The sequence below is a fragment of the Adiantum capillus-veneris genome, chromosome 17, assembly GCF_014529385.1.
Source record: "Adiantum capillus-veneris isolate H3 chromosome 17, ASM1452938v2, whole genome shotgun sequence".
Lineage (NCBI taxonomy): Eukaryota > Viridiplantae > Streptophyta > Polypodiopsida > Polypodiales > Pteridaceae > Adiantum > Adiantum capillus-veneris.
In genome coordinates this window covers 106,638,228-106,655,995 of record NC_140947.1, presented here as the reverse complement: position 1 = coordinate 106,655,995, position 17,768 = coordinate 106,638,228, and the positions used below count along the sequence as shown (strand labels likewise).

At 43.3% G+C, this 17,768-nt stretch overlaps 1 protein-coding gene and 1 long non-coding RNA gene across 2 annotated transcripts; both read right to left on the bottom strand.

The window, feature by feature from the left end:
- Positions 1 to 4,235: 4,235 nt before the first annotated feature.
- Positions 4,236 to 11,999, bottom strand: LOC147437842 (uncharacterized). Its single transcript, XR_015184727.1, has 2 exons — positions 11,861 to 11,999; positions 4,236 to 4,646 (listed from the first exon to the last, which is right to left on the bottom strand). It is a non-coding gene; the product is annotated as an uncharacterized LOC147437842 (long non-coding RNA).
- Positions 12,000 to 12,143: 144 nt separating this feature from the next.
- LOC147437841 (KDEL-tailed cysteine endopeptidase CEP1-like) lies at positions 12,144 to 13,278 on the bottom strand. Its single transcript, XM_086486011.1, has 2 exons — positions 13,115 to 13,278; positions 12,144 to 12,578 (listed from the first exon to the last, which is right to left on the bottom strand). Exons 1-2 carry the CDS (start codon positions 13,217 to 13,219, stop codon positions 12,360 to 12,362), a joined length of 324 nt encoding a protein of 107 aa, XP_086342137.1. The 5' UTR covers positions 13,220 to 13,278; the 3' UTR covers positions 12,144 to 12,359.
- Between the last annotated feature and the right edge of the window lie 4,490 nt (positions 13,279 to 17,768).

Sequence of the window (17,768 nt, the reverse complement as noted above, 5' to 3'; positions counted from 1 at the left end):
GGTTTCAATTGCGAGGTTGCTGTCTTTGATGCCCGTTGTGGATGCGATGTGTTTGCAATGTGAGTGTGTGTGTGTGTGTGTGTGTGTGTTTTGAAATTTTGAGACGATGGGGGAGTATAAAGGACGGGAGGGAGTGCGTTTTACACATGTCGAAAATTGCAAAATGAAGGCTAAAGTCCAAAAAAGAGAAACTCTTTCAACAAGAGAGGGAGTGTGCTTTACACGTGTCGAAAATTGCAAAATGAAGGCTAAAGTCCAAAAAAAGAGAAACTCCTTTGCGCATGATAAAGATAAAGAGGGGGAGAGAGAGAGGGAGGGAGCCTTCGGCGGCCGGCCGTACTAGTATTTTAAAAAAACTATGGCTGCTCTGCTCGCAGCAGACTGCTATCCTCAAGCTTTCGATACGAGAAAGCTCTGCCTGAATTCTCTGCCGATTCTCCACACACAATTACTGTGCTCAATAGCGCATGGCTTGAAAATTTCCAGGTCTCTTGCTTACTATTTTGTCCACACACGTCCACGACACTCTCGTAATGTTTTCCTACTCCATGCCCGATTTTGGTACAGGTTGCTCGCTTTAGCCCTCGCATGCTGGACTGCAACCCTAATTCCTCTTAAGCTCGATTTTGCAAAGCTAATTTGCTGTCGGTTCTCCTGCTCCTGTTGCTTCAATTTCTACTGCACTTGCTTGCTTCTCTGCCTTGCTCGGTGCCTGATGCTCTACAAGTCTCGGATTTGCTGGATTCACCTGCATTTCTTGTGATGCTTGCTTGACTTCTCTGCAGCTACTCCATTTCTTACATAGATCCTCAAGATTCCATGCTTGATTTCAAGAGGGGCTGCACACGTCGGGACGGGGAGGAATCGGACCATGCTCAGAATTTGGCACCTGCTCGCTCTGATACCAATTGTGGGGCAAAGTAAGCCCGTGCAGGAAGGGCGGAGGAGAAGATGAGAGGAGAGAGACCAAGGCTTTGGGGGAACACATAGCCTGAAAGGAGTTATCTGTGCTTCTTTATGATTATCTATATGGGGAAGAATACGAAGGTTACTGAGTTAGTGAGGGTAGGGGGTGTCCTGGCGGTCGGGCACATGGCCTTTACCCAACGTGCTTTCCTACATACAACGCTCAAATCAATTCAATATTGTAAAAAATGACAAGCAAACAAGTAATATTTCTGATATAAAGATTTTTCCTTCCATTTTGGTTTAAATGGCGTAACATGCTATGCCAAAAAGAGGTATTTGGCTACTCGGTTATATTTACAACAATCTCTTGGCCTTCAAACACATTCAAAGATTAGAACTTACCAGAGTTGTGTCCTCTAGCCAAGACAAAGATCCGCTCTTAATTTTCCAAATGCCATAATTGTCAAAGCATGTATGATAGATAGTCACATTCATCTAATTGCCCAACAAAATTCATACTCTCCGAGAGAGTAAGCACGTGTCTCACATTCTTTTGCAAAAATGGAGAACCATTACCTCTCAAAAGCTTCAAATGTACACATCCATGTTTGCATCCAAAATCCAATCTTGGTTGAATGAACCATTTTTGCTCATCGAATAACGTGTTTGTAAAGAAGAGGCGAATAGAATATTACCCTCATCACTATTGAAAACATTGATGCCTCTATCTTTGCTTTCCCCATGTCCTCTATTTTGCCATCCTCACGCTTTTCCTCACCCAAGTGTGGTAGATTGGTTATGCCATTTCCCTCTTGAATAACAGGTCTTGAGTTCAACTCCTCGTCGGCTAGATCTTTAAGGTCTTTTGGGATAGTTTCCTACGACGTTAAAACTCTCTTCTTCTCGGGGACGTGTGTGTGCGCATGCTAATAAAAAGAGGAAAATGGTATAACCTTTCTATCACCCAAGTGTGGTAGATTGGTTATGCCATTTCCCTCTTGCATAACAAGTCTTGAGTTCAACTCCTCGTCGGCTATATCTTTAAGGTCTCTTGGGATAGATTCCTATGACATTGAAACTCTCTTCCTTCTTCTCTTCTTTCAACTTAAAAAAGCTCTTCTTGATGTGACCCTTCTTGCCATAGTGAAAACATTCAAGGTCCTTATCCCAAGATTTAATATAGCATCCACGAGATTTACTACGCTCATGAGACACCCCCTTAAAACTATTTTCTCCCTCTATCAACGTTGAGGGTGACACTTTGCTTTCCTTAATCCATAAAATTCATTTTATGTCCTAAGAATGAAACCTACCAACTACGTCATCAAACATTAGGGTATCATTCACAAACATTAGGGTACCAGTCACAGATATAGAAAAGACATCGCTTTCACTTTCCAATATAATTTCAACTTGTAAGTCTATAATTGGCTAAAATTGATATTGAATCCATTCAGATAAAATGCAACTATAGTGCTCTTTCATCCTCAATCAAAGATGCATAAACCCAGTAGGTAGCCAAAATGACTTTTTCATTTCTTTTTAGAAGGAATCAACAAAGATGCCTTCACGTTTTGAGATGAAAAGGTGAGGACTGGGCAACATACATGGCACATGGCGGAGCGAGGCGTGTAGAGGAGAAGAAGAGAGAGATTTTTGGTGATTGGGTGAGCCGACAGTGCCGTGAAGAGCAGCATTGGAATTTTATTGCGAGCCAGACACAGAGGGCGCTCCTGGTGCTGATAACAGAAAGTGTTTGTTTGCGGGGTAGGCTGCGACTGCACCCTCGCATGCTTGTGTGCACACGAGGGCTTGGGTGGAGCAAAACAGGCATTGCAAGGGCAATGGTGAAGCTCCGGAGAGAAAGAGACAAGACAGACCTACTGCGAAGCGAAGCCGAGAGAGAGCCAACTGCATGAGCAATGGAGAGGGGGGTGTGCAGAGGCGGCGATGGTGAGGGGCGAGGGCTATGCAGGTGGATGATGGCGACATCTCTTTTTTGTTTGCTTTAGGAGTCACAGATTCCATGCGAATCTGGAAGACTAATTAATAGCGTTTTTGAAGTTAGACCGAGTAGTAGCCTACAATATTCTGACAAAAATATCAAATCATGATAGCTATAAACAGCAAGGAGAGAGAAAAAATATGAGCATAATCTAAATCAAATGAACTGAAAAATGAGTGTCAATCCAACTTGGCTATCAAGCACCCAAACTTCTCTATACGTCCTATGGCGACACTTTGATAACGGGAAGCTCCAATGGCCTAACCCACTAGCACCACAAGATAGACAAAAATCCATACATAAAGCCTATAAAAATTTAAAAAAATGCTAACGTAACAAACACTACACTGAAACAAGCGCCAAGTAGACCAAGCAACTCAAATTTGTCAACCTTCCTCCGAAATCTATCTCGACCTCAAATCACGCTCGAGAGGCATCAATAGAGAAAAGAAAAGCAAAAAGTGCCTCCAATGCTCCGTTAAACTATTAATAACTCGTGAGGAGCATCAAATCAACCCAAAACAACTTCAATCTGCATATATAAAAGTCAAGCTCAATAACATGAACATAGCATGGCAGTCTAGGGGATCCACAACGTTCACATCGAAAGATCAGCATCACATCTAACAAGAGCATCAACTCAAAGTTCACATCCAAAATCAGCACTTACATACATTTGCCAAGAGAATCACAATATCATGTGCATGTCAAAAAACTTAACGTACATAATACTTTGCAATAATGGGATTTACATATCACTGCTTTGATGCAACCATCTCCTGCTATTGCAGTTGTAACAAATCTATACAAAATCTAATATTACCAACACATCTGGAGCATGCCAAAACCTTAGGTTGAACTCCAAATCTATATATCTTACTCTGTATGAGACACAATGCTTTACAATATAGAGATTTACATGTCACCGCTCCTAGGCAATGATCTGCTGCTCTTGCAATTGGAGAAAACCAATATTACCAACGCATCTGATTAAATATCAAGATCTATATATCCTAGTCTGTATGGGACAGAGATGCAAAAAACTCTACTTTTGAAGCTTGAAAAATAGAAAAAGGAGTTGCACTATCTAATTCTATCGCTTTCTCTCTGCCTAAATGCTCCAAAAACTCAATCCTAAAGTTCTACAGAGGCTCAATTTGTATTTTCAAGCTCAAGTTTTGTACACCCAATTTCAAGCACCTGTAATGCTTTCAAAAGCACATTCTATTGCACAATGCGAGACACAAATAATATGTAATTTTTTGTACATAGCTAGTCTGCAAAATATGTGCAAAATTGCATAAAATCAGAAGAAGCTTCCTTCTGCAAAGTTGTAGATCTCGTTGAAACAAAGCGTTGGAGGAACCAAATTCTCAAATCTACAATCTATAAAGAGACATTTGAAATGCAAAATACTGTTGCTGTGGAAATAAAGTCTTGAGCTCACATGCACTCTGCACACTCTATTGAGCTATGCAGTGCACACTCTATTGAGCTTCCATAAGGGCATACATCGCCCTAAATTGAGCTCTCAAGCTCCCACTTCACTCTGGCAAACCTTCCAAGCTTTGTTGACCCATTTCCACACCCAAGGGAACAACCACAACTTTGATACCAACTTGATGCACATGCGGGAGAGAGAGAGAGAGAGAGAGAGAGAGAGAGAGAGAGAGAGAGAGGTGGGTGGGTGGGTCGGTGGGGGGGACACAGAGATGGAGGAGAAAACCTTCTCCTGTAATCATCAAAATAATAGGAAGGTTAGTGAGGTTAATAATGAGTGGACAACCAACTCTCCGGGTCGAACACAATGGCCCTTTACACAACATTATGAACGTTTACTTAAATTGACTTCAAGACGTAATCAAGAAAGCTTGTATTCTCCAAGAATGGACCATTTAAGTTCCTTTTGTGATTCATACATAAGTCTTTGCGATATTGGTTAAGGTGCTAATTGGTGAAAAGCATCTACAAACTAGAACTAAACTCTTTACCTCTCGCAAGATTACGACCATTACATGGTTGATTCTATTCAGACATAGGTCAAATTTACAAAATTTAGATGGACCAATATACCATCTCTCTGTTTGAAACTTCAAATTTCTCTCTCATTTACTTTCCTTAACATTTTTAGCCCCAAACACTCCATTCAAACGACACATCTTACTACATATATACAAAACCTAGCAAGGGATTCACCTTCTCCATTGACTACATGCAAGTCTTTGGCACACTTTGGGATTAAACAAATCTAAATATAATAATAACTGAAAAGGCGAGACCGTACCAAGCTTTCTACGCATATATATATATATACACACGCATGCCAAATTAATCTTGCTATGGTTCCATTTACATTGTAAAATAGGTACTTTGCATTAAAGATGAAGTGCCCCCATGTATAATAAATGAGCACAAACAACCACTGCTAACATGGTTGCAGAAATACACTCAAATACACACAAACCATGTTAGCAGAAATACACTCAAATACACACAAAAGTATTGTCACATAATTCAACACTCGAATGTACAAAACTCTCTGTCTTCTTCTTCTTCTTCTTCTTCTTCTCTTTCTTCTTCTTCTTCTTCTTCTTCTTCTTCTCTCTCTCTCTCTCTCTCTCTCTCTCTCTCTCTCTCTCGCGCACACGGCTGGACAGCGCGCATGCACAGGGCTGGACAACGCGCATGCTCTCTCTTCCACCTTCCATGCTGTGGCGAGGAGGCGATGATGGCACGTAGAGGCCTGATGGTGGGCACTTCAAATTAAATTTAACTTTCGCTAGCCAGAGGTCACACACTACCACCCAACCCCCAGCGTGCCCATCCCGCCCCCCCCCCCCCCCCCCCCCGATTCCAAAAAAAAATCAGATCAGAAAAACAGCGCAGAATTTACAAAATTTTCTCAAAAATTAGTAGAAATTTGCAGATTTTCAAAACCAGCATATTTCAGAACCTACAGACTTGATTTTTCAGAGCATTCAGAAAATTTAAAATTCAGAGCAAAGAATTTCAGAAATTCAGAAAACTCAAAAATTCAGAGCAGAAAATTCAAAAATTCACAAAAACTGCCGCGGGGGGGGGGGGGGGGGGGGGGTTTGTATGCGAAATGTATGCTTGATGCGAGAGAAAATGTATGCATAAGTGTGGAAAGTTCTGGAAACAGCTGTGTGTTTAGTTAGTGTGGCCGTCTTGTGATGGAAGTCATGAGCACAAACCCAGCACTTACCGAGAGCTCAAGCCCCTACCCCTTGAGTGGTTTGCATGCAATGGCATCACCAACAATGAAGAAATCAACTTTTATGGCTACCAGCAAGAGGTTAGCAAACATGGAAAAGGAGATGAAGACGTATATGGCAGAGATGGAAGAGTGGAAGATAGAGAAGGCGGTCTTTCTTCAGTGGAAAATCAGCAAGGCCGAGCTTCAAACTGTGGAGGAAATGGAGCATCGGGCCGAAATTGAAGACCTCAAGAATCAGATTTCAACCCTCAACAGAGACCTAGCCGAGGCAAGAGCCAATGGTGAACTAGAAGAGGGAGAAATCCAACCCTCAGTGATAGAAGAACTTAAGGTAATCAAAGAGCAAATGCAAGCCATTAAGGAAGAGAAGAAACAACAGGAAGCAAATATCTTCATGGACAGATATGATTACCAAAACCCATAAGAAAGTGGAGGAAGCGGAGAAGTGGATTCCGATCGCAAAGAAGGGCAAAGGCAAGGAGGTATCGATCTCCACTCCCACCATCATCAACATGACACTTGAGGAGGAACAACGAAGACATATGAGGGCTTTGCATGTGAGGGTTACTGGCCTCAACGATCGGGACAAAATTGATGAGGAAGTACAGGAGCTCATGGTACTAATGGGGATGCAAAAAGAGACACATACAAGAGCATGGAGAGTTGGTAAGAAAGCAGGAGGCACGGAGGAAACATCAAGAGGAAGAGCTCTCATATTGCGCTTCCCCTCTATTGAGGAGAAGAACTTTTTGAGGAGGAGGTATACTCTCAAAAAGACTGGTATCTTCCTTGGTGACGATCCCACCCTCTCACAGCTTGCCCACATGCAGAAAGTCATGCCAGAGATTAGGGCCACAAGAGAAAAAGAGAAGACAGCTTTTTACAGAGAAGGAAGAGTGGTCATTATGGAGAGACGCCCTACATGACGGTGCGAGACCTATGGGACCACACTGAAGATGGCTACTTGGAATTGTAATGGGTCTATGAGGTTGGATGTTGGGGCCTTTGAGGACAGTTTCAAAGACAAGGACATTGTATTCTTCTCGGAGACTCACCAGGCGCCTGGACAGGTGATGCCACAGGTGGGGGGATATAGATGGGAGACATCCCAGAGGACAGTCACGAGATCTGAGCATGGGAGTAGAGGTTCAGGAGGAGTAGCAATGTTATTTAGAGAGGAGCTATAACCACTACTACGTATTGTACGGAGAGATGAGCATGCTAGATACATGTAGGTGAGGTTGAGAGCTGACACGGGTCAATTTCTATACATTGACCTATGTTACTTCCTTCCCAATACATCAGTATATGCTGCATCCAAAGGGCAGTCGCCTTTCTCTATACTGGACGATGATATATGGGAGTTTTCTAGGGATGGTGATATCATCCTCTTAGGGGACTTCAATGCCCGAACGGGCAACTCTTAGACAATCTTCTACGACACTTCAGATGAGATGCTTAGAGAGCTGGATGTGGGGGAGTTGGGGCTTGACAGACGCTCACATGACAGAGAGCAGACGGAGTATGGGAGATGCCTCACAGAGATGACGACTTCACATGGGTTAGCCATACTTAACAGCTTACAGCGATTTCCTTGAGGAGCCGGCTTCATATCTTTTCCACACAGACATGGGGCCAATACAGTGGACTATGTTATGACACAGCCGAGCTTTATCCCTTGCATTCAAGATTTCACAGTGGGAGCAAGGCCAGTGGACGTAGCAATAGATCATGCTCTCTTGACACTATCTGTTCCATTCTAGTATAGTACAGCCCAAACATCAGGAGGCAGGTCACACACTCGTTATACATTTACACCAGAGACGGATTCTGTTTATACAAAGGAGATCTGGGACCGTCTATGGAAAGGCACAGTTGGTACAGGCCTCTCAATGGAGGAGTGCACCACTTTACTAACTGAGACAATGCATGGTGCTGCATCAGTGGCATACCCACAAACCCAGCCGGGCAGGAGACCACATTCTGGGGGCATGCCCCGGAATAGTTGGTATGATGAGGAGTGCACAGAGATGAGAGCCCAGCTTCAGAGGGGTCTTCTTTTAGGAGTCATCACTTACAGACAGTCTCGGATTGCTTCCCGGTGCCTTTTGCGACAGAAGAAGCGAGCTTACCTGGCTCAGATGGAACGAGAATTATATCAGATGTTCTTGAGTAGGGATTCAGGAGAGGCATGGCGACTCTTTCATGAGCATTCCCCTCCCCCAGTGATTACTTCACCTGATGTGTGAGGCCAGTATGCGACATCGTTATATACGGTTCCTGGATAGGAACCCCTTCCATCGAGGAACCCCTTCCAGACCCTACAGAGCCATGCCCAGCTACGAGCACCTTCTTTACCATTGTGATGGTACAGAGGGCCATTGACAAGATGAGGACCGGAAGGGCATATGATCATGACGGTCTAGTAGCGGAGCACTTTATACATGCTAGGAATATGCTGATGGAGGTTCTTGCAGTGTTGTTCAATCGTGCCATGTGTGAGGGGTTACCTAAGACTTGGAGGTTGTCTACTATTGTGCCTATCTTCAAGGCAGGGGATCCTATAGAGCCTGGGAACTACTGCACTATTATGGTTGGACGCACATTGGCACGGTTGTATGCATCCATTCTTGAGCAGCGCTTGAGTATTCGGGCAAAGGATGAGGGGGTACGGGCAAAGGGTCAGGCCGGTTTCAGGAGGGGTTTCTCCACTCTTGATCATATTTTGACACTCAGAGCCATCATTGAGGGGCAGGTCACATGGGAGACGGATTTATTGTAGCTTTGTGGATTTCCGCAAAGCATTTGACATGGTACCGAGACCTCGATTGATGCGCAGAATACAGGAGATGGGGGTGCCCACAGAGTTGATATGGGGGATTATGACTTTGTGCAGATCAGTGATGGGACATGTACGCACTCCGAAAGGGGTATCTGATTTAGTTCTCTCTACTATTGGACTGAAACAGGGCTACCCATTGTCTCCTACTCTGTTTGGTATGTATGTTGATGAGGTGTCTAATTACATTGACAGAGAGGGTGACAGAGGTGCCCAACTGGCACGGACGTGTAGATCTAGACGCCCACGATTGAGGAGAGGAGCTACACAACATCGACAGAGACTACAACAGAGGATTCGAGCCATACTCTCTCGACGTCCAGAGTGCAGATGAGGATGGATCTCCACCATATCTTCCCCCCTTCTTTCATTGTACTACACATTGTATTTTGTTTCAATTCTTTTTTATTCCGGACATGGTATCAGATTCACTATGTTGTAACGGCTTGGTCTCATAGGTCATTTTGGCCTTTTGAAGACGTTAATATATCATTTCATCTCTCTCTCTCTCTCTCTCTCTCTCTCTCTCTCTCTCTCTCAGCCAGCTTCTGACACTCAGAGCCATCATTGAGGAGGCGGGGCACATGGGAGACAAATTTATTGTAGCTTTGTGGATTTCCGCAAAGCATTTGACATGGTGCCCAAAGCCAGATTAACACGTAAACTACAAGAGATGGGAGTGCCCATTGAGTTGATTTGGGGGATCATGGCTCTATACAAATTAGTGATGGGACATGTACACACTTCAACAGGGATCTCTGATTTAGTTCATTCCAGTATCGGAGTGAAACAAGGTTGTCCATTGTCTTCTACTCTATTTGGTAGGTATCTACACGAAGTTTCTGATTACATTGACAGAGAGGGTGGCAGAGGTGTCCACCTAGCAAGGACATGGATTCCATTGTTTTTATATGCCAATGATATTGTGTTGATCTCTGACATTTGGATGCATTACATAGCTTTGGGGAGGATAGTGCATTGTCTGTAAACCCTGGTAAAACCAAGGTCTTGGTGTTTAACACCACACCGCAGTGGATTGGGAGATCAACACTTACATTCACTTATGGTCAGGAGAGAGTGGAGTGCACAGATGCATACACTTATCATGGAATAGTCTTCACTGTGTTCGCAGATTCAGTTCCAAGAACCCCGAATAAAGCTTTGGCCCCTTGATACCTTGGTAGCTTCAGTTATGCTCTAATTAGGAGTTCAGGCTTGGGGACTCTCTGTGGGTTAAGATGGATGGAAAGGTATGGAGAGGCCCTTGGTATTAATGATCTCTCGGCTGATTAGAGCCAAGGACTCCATGCCACACAAGATCATTAGTGCGGAGTTCGCAGCCCCCCCAATGGAGATAGGGGCACTCACCGATCAGTCTCCTGTATGCACAGCTTATGGGATGCTACTAGAGACAGATGACAGATTGGCCCTTGAGTCCTCGGCTCTACAGGGGGACACATCATGCTGGTATGCACAGATGTCATCATGGTTCCAGATACATGGCTTCAGAATGGACAGCGTGCCTCCCTTCTGATGCTCCCTTGATGCCCCATTGATATCTCTTACAGGGGTGGAGATTAATAGACTCATTCGCCAGGACCTGACTCAATTGGACACCAGAAGGACATGGCAACACAGGAGTTGGGCACGAAGATGGCTTTCTACAGAGAGCATCTTCTCCAACTCACAGGGGATGTATGGATACACATCTATCTCATGGGTTACGATGTTCCATTGGTCAGATACGGACATCTTCACACCAATATTAGATTGAAACAGATAGATTCAGAGGGATACCAGCAGCTAGCCGGGTATGCCACCTATGCCATACAGAACCAGGGATAGAGATGCATTATATATGTCAATGCACAGTGTATTACGAGGTACCGGGGGCTTTCATTGTCTATTCAGAGGGTTTCCGACCCTTCTTTAGAGTCATGAGCTATCATGACTAGAGATGTCTTGGACTGTATCTACTTGAGTTACACAGACATAGAGATAGTTTATTGGGGAGATCTGGAGAGAGACAATCCCAGAGACAAATTACTGATGTCTTCCCACCAAACACTGGACAGATAGAGGAGCAGCTACCACTGCAAAGCTCAGCCCACCACACTCACACCCGTGGTACTCTCATTGACCGAGCATTGGAACTATGGAGATCGAGACGCCCACGATTGAGGAGAGGAGCTTCACAACATCGACGGAGACTACAGCAGAGGATTCAAGCCAAACTATCTCGAAATCCAGAGTACAGATGAGGACAAATTCACCATTCATTATATCACCCTCTTGTATTGAGCACCCATTATATCAGTGGTCACACATACCCCATTCAGTTTGAGCTAGTAGCACTTCTAGATTCATTTTAGTATCTCTTTTTTGTACCTAGACATGGTATTAGATTCACTTGTTTGTTAACGGATTGGTCTCATAGGTCATTTTGGCCTTTTGAAGACGTAAAAATATCATATCTCTCTCTCTCTCTCTCTCTCTCTCTCTCTCTCTCTCTCTCTCTCTCTCTCTCGTTGAAACCAGGTTTTGAGTTCAAGACTTGTTGCATAGATATTTGAGGTGACTTGAGATTGTTCCTATGCCGTTAAAACTCCAAACCACCACCCCCCCCCCCCCCCCCCCCCCCCCCCCTCTCTCTCTCTCTCAACAAATTCTTAAAATCTGGCTGTGATGAAATCAATGTCATTGGAAGTCGGTGGTAATGGTACAACTGAATACACTCCCAGGACAAAAATGAGATAGACACAACCATCTGTTCACGTACAAGCTCTCCTGGAAAAATTTTATGTAAACCCATGCTCATGCAGACATCCCACAAAAAAATGAAGGTAAAAGATAGAAAGGAGATGTTTACATGCACGTGTATTTAGAGCCTCCTTTCTTTTCTGATGTAAAAAGGAGGAGGAGGGGGTTAGCCATGGTGGGTAGCATCCACCTGCAACTATCAAAGACTTTATGGATCACAACATCGCTGCACCATTTGGTTCTGCAGCTGTCCTGTTGAGTATGGCTACACCAAAGCTACTCTCTGCATCCTGCCAGAACAATTCGACAATCGCATGGACAAATTCAGTATACAAAAGTCCCACATTTTTGCTGAACTTCGATGAAGCTTCAATGAAATTAAGGTTAATACCTTAGTGTTGCACACAAGATAATCTGAGGGCAGCAATGCTGGTGACCCCCACAACAAATGACTGACTCAAGGGGGCAACAACCCCAAGCAAAGCAATGCTTTGCAATGCGGAGCTCACAGCAGCATGTATTCACGGGAGGGCAAGAGTACGTAGAGTCGCATTTGACTCGGGAAGGTGGAGGAGAGGGAGAAGGGTTGGGAGGGTTTGCACCCATCTTCACGGAAAGGACGCCATCATGTTAATACCACATAGCCCTGCTTTCTCCTTTCTTGCTCCACCCCCTCTTTGCATGCGAATGTACCCTTTCTCACCCCAGTTAGAGCCCCACGAGTTCTTCACAATCCATTGGTCAAGACCAGCGTTGGTCCCATCACCTACAACGAGCACACCATGATCCAGGTGGTCTGCTCTCCCAAAGCCGCCAGTCAAGATTCCCTGCATCAAATTCAAAAAAATCTTAACGAAATTACCCCCCAAAACACCCAAATGGCGTGAAAATCTCCGGCCAGGGAATGGGAGGTAGATAATATTGTGATATTTGACAGATAAACAAAAGGTCCAATAAACAATCACAATTGAATGCTAGTTGTGAATGTGAATTCACGGCCAGCACATGTCCCTCCAGCTGAGTAGTGGCAATGAAGGCCTAGACATTTTGCGCTTAAGTGCATCACACCAATGCACACAGTGCGGTTAAGCATGGGTTACAGAGAGATGGCAAGTGCATCACACCAATGCACACAGTGCGGTTAAGCATGGGTTACAGAGAGATGGCAAAGATAATCTGATGCTTTACTGTGCATAACACTGGCATGTCATTTGAATAGCAAATCTAAGAATGAGTCATTACTTAACGCAAGCTCTACTTACAGTGGGTAACAGAAAATCTTATAACCTGGTTTAGAATCACAAACCCTTACCCCTGCATAAAGTTGGAAATCCCACTTACTAGATTCAATGGCCACACTAACCGGCTGTTGTGCAGCTGCCTTCAACGTTGCATCCTCATTATTTGTAGGAATCTCCTTATAACCATCGATGGCCACAATGTGTGTTTTTCTGCAAAATAAACACATTTTGTAACAAATCAAATGCCTCCGAATGTGTTTTGTGAAATTTCTCCTTTTTCTACTCAAGTTCTAAACTTTGTTTTTTCATACACAATTGAGTGTCAAATGCAGGCCCACATGCATTGAGGAACGCTTGAGGCAGCCACTTACATGGAACCCTTTGGTCATCACACAACAAGGTCACATGGTTGGTAGTCGACCTCATGTCTCTTGGGGTCCCATGGCAAAGGGTCCAACCCGCAATTTTGGGGATTAGCTGCAGTTTACAGTACTTCCTCCTCAGGAGATTCAGAGCCTTCAACTCCGAGATATAGGGGGTGTGCAACGCATGTGTTGAGTTATCATAGAGGCTATACCATCAGAGTGTGTAATAGACTTGGACACTCCAAATCAAAGATCAACTGCAACACACGTGAAAAGCAAGTACATGAAAAGCATCAGTCCCAAAAGCAAGTACATGAAAAGCATCAGTTCTAAAAGCAACTGAGCCAAAAACTGGCACCCCAATAGCTGTAGCACGATTCATGGAAATCGCCATGTCAGCATTTAGTGCAAATTCCGTACAATGCTGCCATGTCATCAGCCTTTACGTATTTTTGTGGTTCTTGCTTTATTTTAAGGGTTTTGGGCCCCTCGACCAGTTCTGATAAGTTGGTAGGGTTAGGATTTAGAAACCTAACCCTACTTATCTTTTGGGCCACTCAACAAGAATCTGTAAGTTGGCGAAAACTTCTTCTGCTTCTTTCATTAGGGTTTAGGCCCCTCAGCCTAGTTCTGCCCGTTAGGCCATGCCATCTGCATGCCACGTAGTCCGTTTGTGACTGTCACGTGCACATCTAACCCTATGTGCATGTGGACAAGCTCTACCTCCTATCTCTAGGTTTTAGGACATACTAGTAAGTGTTCTGGCACCCTTGTGAGCCTGTATGCAGGACGTGCATGTCTAGGCAATTAGATTAGTTGTATATCCTCTGATTGTACATGAGCATTGCAAGTGTCTACTAGGTGTAGGCACTGGAGAGTGTTCCAATACACTTGCATTATTGCCAAGCCTAGGAAATTATTTGCATGCGAAGCACCTCTTATAAGTGAGTTTATTAACTCATTGTGACATTTTAAGAAATCTTCGCATTGCCCTTTAATTTTGTATATAAGTGACCCACTTTTGAAGGACAGTCGAGTACTCGAAGTAGACACCAGAACAACCAACACCCAGCCTGGCGTTTTCAGCATACGTCATAAGATCCGCCTACAACACCCCATCAGCACCATTGTTTTCAGCCATCAGCCCATCGCCAGCACCAATAGAAAATCACCTCAGCATCCTTCAGCATTCAATCGCCAGCACCAACAATTGCAGATTTCAACGATTACCACATCGTCAAATCGCAATTCCAAGCCAAATTGGCCCTCGCGTTTTCAGTTTTCAGCCCATCCTCGACATCGGCCATAGCAAATCAGCCCATAGCCTCGTCGAGCTTGTAGATCCCACTCAGCAACTCTAGCGTTTTGCATTTCCAACCCCTAGCCTTGCATATCCAGGCATCCACTGCAAGATCCCCTCAGCATCTCAACATCTCAACATCTAGGACCATTGTATAAGCATTTGTGCAATCCAAAAAAAATACCTCTAGCGATAGTTCATACAGAGTATCATTCTCTCTTCTCTCTCTAGTCTTGCACATCTCTCATTCAGTAAAAGTAACCTTGAGTATGCACCGAGCACTCATCTCGAGCATTCACCATCAATCACTTCAGCTACACATTACCGTGACATACCCCCCTCTTGAAAGAATTGTAATCGCCTAATTACGCTTGCAAAAATAGACATAGGACAAAAACTAATTCGGTAGACACTAACTCTAAATACCGACGTACTAGACCACACATATCTAGTACTTGCACAAAGACGACAGTCATTGAACATTCACATCACTATCCCCATAGAGATCTTAGATGAGAATCATGATCATTGTAACTTATTTAGCAATCACATCCAGACCGCATTGATCTTTTTACAAATGTCTTGAGTTACTAAATCTTGTTACTATCACATTCACATCACCCCTCAGATGACTAAAATAAAATGTTACAGTCATCATCTTTTTTACACGTACTTAAACAATACACACATGAGAGAGTACATGTAACATATTCATTTTAGAAATTCCATTTCAAGTGTACATCTTTACATAAAGTCATTCAACAAAATACTATCAGTATGTCAATATCCCTAAAATCTCAAAAGAAATCAGTGACTTTATTCTCAACAAGGTAACTTGTGACAAAGGAGTGGAGTGACTTCCCTCTTGTGCAGCCCGCAACGCACCAGATTCAACCTGCTAGTTCAGACACTTTTGGAATAGTCGGTGCTAAACCAAAAGCCTCAAGATAAATCTCTAGTATCCGAGGAGTATCTGCTGCTAAGTCCTCCTCCATCCACTTGGTATCAAGAGCCCGAACTTGACCAAATATCATCAGATCAGCTTACCTTTCGCTTTCCTTTCCTTGTAAGCAAGAGACCTGTTCTAATATGAGTATCTGTTCTGTCTCTTCTACTTCTGGTTGCTCGTCTCGCTTTCTATCCACCGACACTACACCTTTGAAAAGTTTCAATAGACTCACATGAAATGCATTGTGAATCTTTTAAGTATTTGGTAACTTCAATCTGAAGGATACATCATTTATCTTTTCCTCTACCTGGAAGGGTCCATAGTATCCCATACTCAACTTTGGAAAAAGCCTTTCCTGACCCTTCCGCTTCTGTAATCGTGCTTTCTCAAAGTTAAGTAGCACCCCATCATTTTCCTTCAATTCCAAGTCACATCAATGCTTGTCTGCTGCCTTCTTATATTGTGCTTGAGACTTCTCCAAAGCCTCCCTTACATTGGCAAAAGCAGTGTTTAGATCCTGTGTAACAATGTCAATTTTTGTAAATGATTACTTTCTTTAGTAGAAAATAATTATTTATTTAGTTGTGTGCACATCAGAATAGAACTAGTAGCTCTAGGGCCTCAGGTGTGCCCGAATGCGGCATAGAACACCTTAGGGGGTGTGAGTATTAGTGGTGCTAATCCTATAATTAAGACTAAAACTTTATACTTAAGATCAAACTGAGACTCAAGAGATTGAATGTGTTTAATTGATTGATCGAATGCTTGAAAACTGAGTAAAATAGGCTCCTTATATAGGAGACGAAGAGACACAAACGAAAAGACACATCTCATGGTGAAGAGACCTGACTTTAGACGTAAAGACACATCCTTTTGGCGAAGAGCTGCAACCATTGGACGAAGAGTCGCAACCGTAGAGCAAAGGGGTGTGACCAGGAGTCGAAGGAGTGTGACTTTTGGCGAAGAGGCATGTCTTTTGAGCGAAGGGTCATAGCCATCCAAGCGTAGGGGTTCTCCTTGGCATGGCACTTGGCGTATCTGCAACTAGGAATATATGTAATACTGTAGCTATATCCTTATCTTTTTTTGATAACGAAGTATCACTCGGAAAAACTTCTTCATCAAGAATAATTTCTGCATCTGCATCGAAGATCATATTATGTTTGTAAAGATTCTCCCGTAGTAATAAAGATATTCTCTTTATGGGGGGGATCAACCCATCTTCTGGTCCCAATGATGCGTCAAGCTACTCTCTCCCTCACCAAATTCTCTTGAATATATGAATTGCAATCTAAAAGTTAGTTTACGCTTTCGTATTTTTGTGACAGTGGTATCACAACAAGGTCATCTCTCTCTTTCTTAAGGGATTGACGACTCTTGGCCATATATAATTTTGAATGGAGCTTTAACAGTTGAGGAATGTATGGTATTATTATACGCAAACTCAACTAACGGTAAGTACTGTTCCCATTTGGATTGTCTTTCTGAAACATAGCACTTGAGAAGGTCTAAAACAGTGGCATTAGCGATTTCGCTTTGACCATCTGTTTGAGGGTGATAAGCTGAGGAAAAATCAAGCTTAGTTCCCAAATTTTTGAATAGTGCTTGCCAAAATAACCTAGCCATGCGAGGATCTCTATCGTTGACGATAGTTTTTGGCAGTCCTTGATGTTTAAAAATGTGAGCTAGAACTATTCTAGCCATGTGATCAGCTTTGATCGTCTTCTTAATTGGAAGGAAATGTGCTTGCTTACTGAATCTGTCTACTATAGTCCAGATTGCATCATTTCCATTCTCGGATCTAGGAAGATTCATAATAAAATCCATGGCAATACTTTCCCATGGCGTGTTAGGCACAGGGAGTGGCTGAAGCTTGCCATAAACTTTATCTCGGTCATGTTTCACTTTTTGGCATACTAAATACTCGCGTACATATTTTTCGATGTTCGCCTTGAGTGTTGGCCAAAAGAAATATCTTTCGAGAGCACTAGTGGTAGCAACAATGCCCTGATGCCCCGCATAGGGAGAAATATGTGCTTCATCCATCACCTTTTTTCTTAAGGGTTGAACTATGCACATTGCTTCTTGATGATATAGTGTATCATCCCTAATGGAATAAGGTGACCTTGAATGACAAGCTTGAAGATCTGTCCAGATTGTAG

What these genes read in the sequence shown, in the direction of transcription:
- LOC147437841 (XM_086486011.1), bottom strand. Translation starts at nt 13,219, where the DNA reads ATGTGTTTATTTTGCAGAAAAACACACATTGTGGCCATCGATGGTTAT. An exon ending in AGGCAGCTGCACAACAGCCG is followed by an intron (nt 12,579 to 13,114) that starts GTTAGTGTGGCC and finishes AATTTGATGCAG; the next exon opens with GGAATCTTGACTGGCGGCTT.